Below are 8,241 nucleotides of genomic sequence, written 5' to 3' on the forward strand. Positions count from 1 at the left end.
TTGGACCTGATGATCTCTCGAGGTCCCTTCCAACCCCTACAATTCTATGATTCTGTATCCATCACAGAATGCTGCTGTCACTTCTTCTGTCAACTGAGCCATGACAGAAAATACCTGTGACTGGTAAAAGGTCCTCCATGGGAAATCTCTTTGAAAACTGTATCACTAAAGACCCAACTAAAATCCAAGTAGTTGTAGAAGTCTTGAGTTTTTGGAATGAAATAGACTTGAAGAGCCATGGTTGTAAGGGCTTTCTGGATGTTAATGAGCCCCATGGTGTCATTGTCTGACTGAACTTACATCAGATATGAAGTGGAGAATGATGAAACCTCTCAGGAAGTTTGAGTCAGGAGTAATGCCCAAAGTACCTTGAAGCACTAACAGGCCCCACTGGGAGCCATTCCTGACCAAGCCTCCCCAGGGGCTCGTTAGAGCAGACAACTGGAGGCCATGAGGACAAACCCAGGCAAAGCACAGGCAGCTCTGATGCTGAGGACACCCTGTCTTGGTCTGATGAAGCAGAAATGTCAGTGCTGACCCCCAGCCCCTGGGCAGGGAGATCCTGACCCTCACTTGTGTCTGAGGGCTCTTCCTTGGAATGTGGGGAGTGTGACACCAAGGGAAGGACAGGGGAAGGACACATGGTGGCCTCCCCTGGGGTAGATGCAAGAAGGCAACCATGCTCCATGGCCATGAGGACAATGTGTCTTCCCTGAGGCCTCTGTGGCAGGGACATCAGCCACAGCCAAGGTGGCAAAGATCTCATTTCTATCAGGCCCTTTCATCCTGGCTGGCACCCTTGGCCATCTGCACTACAGCCCATCCCACACGGCCTCACCCCTGTACCTGGTTCTTTGTAGGCTGCAGGGATGCAACACGCTTTCCCACCTCATTGTCACCTAACAATGTCCCTGCCTGTACTGCTGTCTTTGTGTCCTCGCCAGCTGTTCCCACAAGCACAAAGCCACCAGCTCATCCACACTTCCTCCCAGTGACTGCTTGCACCACAGCACTACCCTCAGAATGACATTTCTTTATCCTCATGTCCACCCTGGCCTTCAGAGCCCTCAGTTCACATGGACTTCCTTTCTTATGTTCTTTTCACATAGCACAAAGAGGGCTTCACCCAGCCTCCCCTTCCCCAGGCCAAAGAAGCCCAGGTGTCTTGGCAGACTTTCTCAGACAACATACGTGTTCCTCCTCATTCCTCCAGATCAGGGAGCCCCACACTGGGACTGACTGCTCCAGAGGTGGCATCACCAGTGCTGAGGCCAGATGGACCAGAAGGGCCCTTGTCTGTGCAGCCACACTCCTCCCAGAGGAGCCCAATGTGCTCATTGCCACATCCCTGTTCAGCACCTCTGACTGCTATGGCAGCCCCTGCAATGCCCAAATTCTTCTCATGGTGTCCGGTTCTCCACCCATCATGTCTGAGCTGCCTTGATGTGTGGGTGTTGTGCTGGAACCTTTTCTCATGGTTTCACCCCAGCAGAGAGTCGAGCACCACGCAGCCGCGGAGTGAAAAGGAAACCAAAAACCCCTAAACCTCATGGGCTGGGATAAGGACAGTTTACTGGGACAGCAGAGAGAGAGAAACAACAACAACAGGATTTTGTAGCAAAATACACACAACTGATGATGCACCATGCAGTTTGTCACAGAACCCCACAGTTCTGGCCACACAGCTCACAGCCGTCCCAATAACACGTGTGTCCTGGAGCTGAGTTCTCCTGCCTGCACCACACTTCTTTATGCTGATCATGGTGTAATTTGAATGGAATATGCTTTTTTGGACAGTTTGGGTCACCTGTCCTGGCTGTGTCCCCTCCCAGCTCCCTGGGTTCCCCCCACCTTCTGTTGTATGAACAACAGAAAAGACTGATTGCTTGGACACATCTAAAGCCTCCCTGTTACCAGCACTGCTCTCATCCTAACACCCAAACGTGGCACCACATGGGCTGCTAGAAAGAAAGTCTAATGTATTCCTCCCAAAATTAGGTCACCTTTGTTGACAACAAGTGCACCACAATGGTGGGCTCACTCCTGTGCCCTTCCAGGCACTTGTGCACTCCCAGTTGACTCATTTCAGGAGCAGAACTAGAAAAAAGGCCTTGATGCTGTGCAAGCACTGCTCAGCAAGGAACACACATATTTATTTAGACTTTATGGCTTACAAATCCAAACACCAGAACTATGGGTCCACCAACATGAGAATTAATTCCAGAAGCAGAGAAAATATGGGCAGGAGGAGAAGATCTCTTCTGCTTGGAAATCTTCCTGATGTTCCTGTTCATCCAGGTCCATTTGAAGGGAAGCTCCATTTCACTAATGGTTCACATGTGCTTGCTGATGGCTCCTTAACTTACGGTGCTTTTAACAAAATGACATCAATAGGTGCTAAAGAACCTGGGACTCTATTGCTGATTGTTCAGCATGTTTGAAAGTGAACGATGTTATAGCCTGAAAATGACATTTTTAGGGCTGTTCCCATGGCTGGGAATACCCTGAACCCCAAGGTTAATGGGGCTGTTAGTGGGCTACCTGGGGAGGTTTCTGGCCAGAAACCTTTTTCCGCCCTTGCACCTTTTGCCATGGAGCTGGTGCTGGACTTTGAGCAGTGTCGAAGGTGGACACTGTTGAAGCTGGAAAATTATGTTGGGCAGAGTTACATCCACTCCCATGGCTACAAAAGCCCTGACCCCCATGTTCCTGGAGCTGTTAGTGGGATACCTGGGGATATGTTTGGCCATGAACATCTTTCATCCCTCACACCTTTAGTTTGGGATGTATTGCTGTGCATTTAGCAGGTTCAAAGGTGGACGCTGGTATAGCCAGAAATGACATCGAGCAATGTTAAGACCCTTCTTTTCTCTCTGAACACTCCCTAAGGTACTGGAGCTGCCAGTGGTCTACCTAGGCAGGTTTCAGGCCAGGAGAATCTTTCATCCCTGACATGTTTGTTAGGGATCTCTTGCTGCTTGTTTAGCAGTTTGAAGGTGTATGTGGATATAGCCCCAAAATGACATCAGACTGTGCCCTTTCTAAAGAAAACCTTGAGCCCCAGGGTTATGGGGGCTACTAGTGGGATACCCAGGAAGTTGAAGGTCAGAAACATCTTTCACACCTGAAATTTTGTCTTTGGGATTTATAGCTGGACATTTAATGTTTTTGAAGGTGGACACTGTTAGAGCTGGAAAAAGACATCAGGCAAATTTCATACCATTGCATTGTCTATGAAAACCCTGTGCCCCATGGTTACTGGGGCTGCTAGTGGGCTACAAGGGGAGTTTTCAGGCCAATAAGAATTTTATGCCCTTGCATGTTATGTTTGAGGTTTCAGCTTTACATTTAGTGTGTCAGTGTTGGATGCTGGGAGATCCCGTAAATGTCCACAGGCATGTTAGGATTATTCCCTAGGAAAGGAAAGCCCTGAGCCCTAAGCCAACTTGGGCTGCTAGTGAGCTACCTAGATAGGTTTCAGTCCAGGAACAACTTTCAGCACCTGGGCAAGGGAGAGAAAGGCTTCTCTTGACCTACTGAACACACCCCTTCAAATACACCCCAGGATGCCATTGCCCTTCTTAGCCAGGAGGGCATATTGCTGGCTCATGTTCATCCTGCAGCCTATGAATGGGGTCAGCTTTCAGAGGAGATTCTCTCCAAAACAAGTTTTGTTCAGATACATAGAAAGGTCACTTATCAACACACTGAACTTCTGAGAGAACTGTTTATTAGGCATCTGAAAGACGGGAAGTTTCCAAGTCTCTGAAGACACTGGAGATCTGAGCAGCATTGAAATGACCAAAGAGCAAGCAGAGGTGGAAACCTGCTTAGAAAGGTGAAGTGCATACATGTATCTAGGGTACTGAGAAGACAAAACAACCAGCAAAATTCATACTAAATACAGACTGGTCCTAATGTGAGTTCCATGGCCAGTGATATGCCAAAGATGAGCTCCTTAGAAACATCCAATCCTCAGTTTCCACATGGCATCCACATGGCAGACGTGATGCAAAGAGAGTTCAGCCCATCGTTACCCAGCGTGTGGGTCACACTGTATCAGCAATGGGATGAACGTGGGCCATCATATTCCAGTTTAAATAAACTAGAGGGAAACAAAGACACAGGAACTAAAACCCATACTAAATAGAGACTGGTCCTAATGTGAGTTACACGGTCAGTGATAAGCAGAAGAAGATGAGCAGTTCGTTGTTGCTTAGAAACATCCAGTCATCAGTTTCCACATGGCATCCTTGAGCTCCTGGTTCCTCATGCTGTAGATGAGGGGGTTCACTGCTGGTGGAAACACCAAGTAAAGAAATGCCAATACCAGGTCCAAAAATAGGGAGGAGATGGAGGGGGGCTTCAGGTGGGCAAAGAAGGCAGTGCTGACAAACAAGGAGACCACAGCCAGGTGAGGGAGGCAGGTGGAAAAGGCTTTGTGCCGTCCCTGCTGCGAGGGGATCCTCAGCACAGCCCTGAAGATCTGCACATAGGACACCACAATGAACACAAAACACCAAAAACCAGAACAAGCACCGACCACAATGAGTCCAGTTTCCCTGAGGTAGACATCTGAGCAGGAGAGCTTGAGGATCTGGGGGATTTCACAGAAGAACTGGTCAACAGCATTGCCATGGCACAGGGGGAGTGAAAATGTGTTGGCTGTGTGCAGCAGAGAATAGAGAAACCCACTGCCCCAGGCAGCTGCTGCCATGTGGACACAAGCTCTGCTGCCCAGGAGGGTCCCGTAGTGCAGGGGGTGACAGATGGCAACGTAGCGGTCATAGGCCATGACAGTGAGAAGACAGTACTCTGTGGAGATAAAAAAGGAAAAGAAAAAGATTTGAGCCACACATCCTGTGTAGGAAATGGCCCTGGTGTCCCACAAGGAATTGGCCATGGATTTGGGAACAGTGGTGGAGATGCAGCCAAGGTCAGTAACAGCGAGGTTGAGGAGGAAGAAGTACATGGGGGTGTGGAGGTGGTGGTCACAGGCTATGGTGATGATGATGAGGCAGTTGCCCAGGAGAGCAGCCAGGTAGATGCCCAGGAAGATGCAGAAGTGCAGGAGCTGCAGCTCCCATGTATCTGCAAAGGCCAGGAGGAGGAACCGGCTGATGGAGCTGCTGCTGTTGAACATCTGCTGCTGTCAAGTGGGGAGACCTGTCCAAGGAGGAAAAAGGTAGTGAGAAGTTAGGGAACTCTACTTTGATCAAAACAGTTTCCAATTCTCACTGATTCTCTGTATTCAGGAAGACATTTGACTGGTCCATTTTGGGAGGACTGCTTTGTGCTGGCTTGAGTGTGCCACTGCTGGGAGGAGGGTTGGCTGTGGGCTCTGGAGAACCCAGTCCTGCCTGGCAGCAGTCAGTAAATAGAAGGATGGGGTGATCTCAGACTAAAGCTCCTGTGGATAGGAAGGAGCTGAGGAGTGTTTCTCCTGTCAGAACTCCCTGACATTGCTGCTGCAGTGCCAGTGAAACCTTCCCCTGAGTGCAGAGTGGGGAGAGCTGCTCTGTCCATCAGTTCTGCTCTCAGCTGCCCTGTGCTGGATGCTCTATGGTCACACCCTGCTGTTCCCCATAGAAGAAACTGGACCCCACAGAGAGCTGAGGAATCCAGTCTCGCAGGGCAGAGCTCCAAAGCCCTCCTGCAGTCTCATCCTACCCAAGGAGGATCTCAACTCCCCACTCCCAGCCAGGGACACACAGGGCTCAGTGCAGCTGCCCACACACATGTGATGAGTGGCATTGCCACGGCCTCTGTGCCGAGATGTCTCCCGCATGGGGCTCCTCTCTGGGGCACATGAGTCCCTGGGAGAGCGGTGCTGTTGTGGGAGGCAGCTGCAGCCCAGCAGGAGCTGCATGGAAAACCTCAGTCCTAAAGATGGGGGTCCTGAAGTGAGGGTCAGCTCAGTGCCAGCCCCACCAATGGATGTGCTCAAAGCCCCAGGTAATGGTGGGACAAAGGCAGCAAGGACAGGAGGGGATACAGCAGGAAATGCTGCAGCAAAAGCTTTAGGCTCAGGAACAGACAGACAGGCACTCAGGGGTTTCTCCTCACTGCTGGTTTGGCTGCCAAGGAGAAGACTCAGCCTGAAACCCTGGAACTCTGGGTGCAGAGTCTGTGCTGGGTGGCAGAAACCAGGGGGTGGGTGTCGGGAAGTGTCAGAGAGGTCCCAAATCCCCACTGCCAGGGCATTTCTGGGAGCAGGTCCTCCCTCCCTGACAGTGTCACTGCTGCCTGGAGCTCTCCCTGCAGATCCTTCTTTTTGCCCATCTCACCTCCTGCTCTGTGCTCACAGACCTCATCCAACCTGCCCTGTGCTCAGCTCTGCTCTGCAGACCCCTCCTGGCATCAGGGCACTGCCCCAGGGAACCTCTGTGTGTGCAGGGCTCAGCCCAGGCTCCAACATCTTCATGAGAATCAAGTTTTCACTGCATATTCTCAAGGGGAGAAATAAGTTCTCATCTACCACACTCAGCACAGCCCCCAGGAGAGGAAAAGTCAAAGCAAAGACTCTGCCTTTGGAGAAATATTCTCTTTGGCATTTCTCAAGGATCAGCTCTGGCTGGGAGCAAAGCTGACCCATGCAGCACTTTCTTAAAGCAGCAGAAGGACCTTACGTTGCCCTTCCCTGGGTCACTGCTTCAACCCAGAGGTGCTGTCTATATCCCTGTGGAAAGCCCAGCAGGCAGGGTGAGTGCTGACCCTGGCAGCAGCAGAGTCCCTGCCCCAGCACACAAACTCCAGGTCACAAGGACCCTGCTCGCAAGAACAGCCCTGGGCACCCCTCAACCATGCCCAGGAGAAGACAGCTGTCCTGCCCTGTCCCTCTGATGGGGCACAAGGGCATCCCTTCCATGCAGCACTTTCTTGTCATATAGAGAATCTATCTTCCTGACAGACCCCACACACTGTCCCATGTCCCAGGTTTAGGAGATCCCTCCAGGAACAGAACCTGCAGTGCCCTGCACCCACAGACATACCAGGGACATTCTCACAGGTAGAGTGCTGGGGATATTTCTCCTCCAGTGAGCTCTCAGCATCTGTCAGTACTCTCAACCTCTCAGGTCTCCCCTTGATGCCTACAGGCAGTGTCCACAGCCCTGTGTGCTTGGCAGAGGAGCTACTCTGTGGCAGAGCTGTCCCTCATCAGTGCTGTAATGTTTCATCAGCTCCCACTGTCCCAGGAGTCCAGCCCAACTACAGCAGAGGAGCAGGTGAAGGCGTCACGTACTCCTCGGCTCCTCTGAGGTATTCCCGAAGCTCCAGGGAACCAACTTGGAAAGACACTGAAGTCCTCCATGCCATCTGCTCTCTAGGCTGGGGAGAAATCCTTCTGTCCAGCAGAGTCCTTTCTCCTGATCAAACACCAGCTGGTCAGAACAATCACTTTTTCTTGTCTCCACATGAGGCAGGACCCCCAGACAGGGACAGAAAGGGGACTTTTTCCCCTTGGGGAGGGTAAAAAGTATGACAAGTGACTAGAGGCACCTCATCCTTGCTTTGCAATGAAACTGGTCATCAAAAAGAATTTGATATCTGTTGGTCTAATACAAATCTTATGGGAGTTGAGATATTGAGGGAATCCAACCCTTTGTCTTGTGGCAGAACCTGGTTGCAATAACCAACCAGGACGTTACCATTCAGTGTAACTACACAATCGGGTAGGAGCACGGAGATGCAATTTTTGAACAATAATTAATATCAAATAATGAAATTAAGCATCCTTTGGGTTTAAAAATCATGATTTATTTTGAAACTCCCTGTAGTTCCGATTTAAGACTCAAAGTGTAAGGCCCATTGGGCTTTAAATGTCATTACTGGATTGGTGGCCACCACGCTTATCGAAAATGACCAAATAATTGGAGCAGAACATGTTACGTGGGTTATATACACCCTTTCTGGTTTTGGGTTGTTTTTTCGTGTCCAGACCAGAGTGGAAACAGTTTGGGAATTAAGGTCTATAACGACCTCAGTTGGTATCGGGGGTCCATTGATGTTTCTATAGCAGGTGTGAGTAGCCAGTCCTGGGGAAAAGACAGGTGGACCCTCCAATGTGTCGTACAACATTTTGGACCTGCAGCCTAGAATCCTAACGAATGGATTAGGGCTGCTCGGGACCCAATCTATAATCTAAATCTCATTATTCGTCTACAAGCCATCGTAGGAATTATTACTAATGACACAGCTCATGCCCTCCTTCTATTGGCCAATCAGGGGGCACAAATGTGA

General features: G+C 50.2%; 1 protein-coding gene across 1 annotated transcript; it reads right to left on the bottom strand.

Moving 5' to 3' along the window:
* Positions 1 to 4,216: 4,216 nt before the first annotated feature.
* LOC311202981 (olfactory receptor 14C36-like) lies at positions 4,217 to 5,125 on the bottom strand (the record flags this gene model as incomplete). Its single annotated transcript, XM_084277619.1, has 1 exon — positions 4,217 to 5,125. The coding sequence occupies exon 1, from the start codon at positions 4,970 to 4,972 to the stop codon at positions 4,217 to 4,219; it is 756 nt and encodes a 251-aa protein (XP_084133745.1). The 5' UTR covers positions 4,973 to 5,125.
* Positions 5,126 to 8,241: the final 3,116 nt, after the last annotated feature.

Source organism: Gallinula chloropus (genome assembly GCF_964237585.1).
Source record: "Gallinula chloropus genome assembly, chromosome: 33".
Classification (NCBI taxonomy): Eukaryota; Metazoa; Chordata; class Aves; order Gruiformes; family Rallidae; genus Gallinula; species Gallinula chloropus.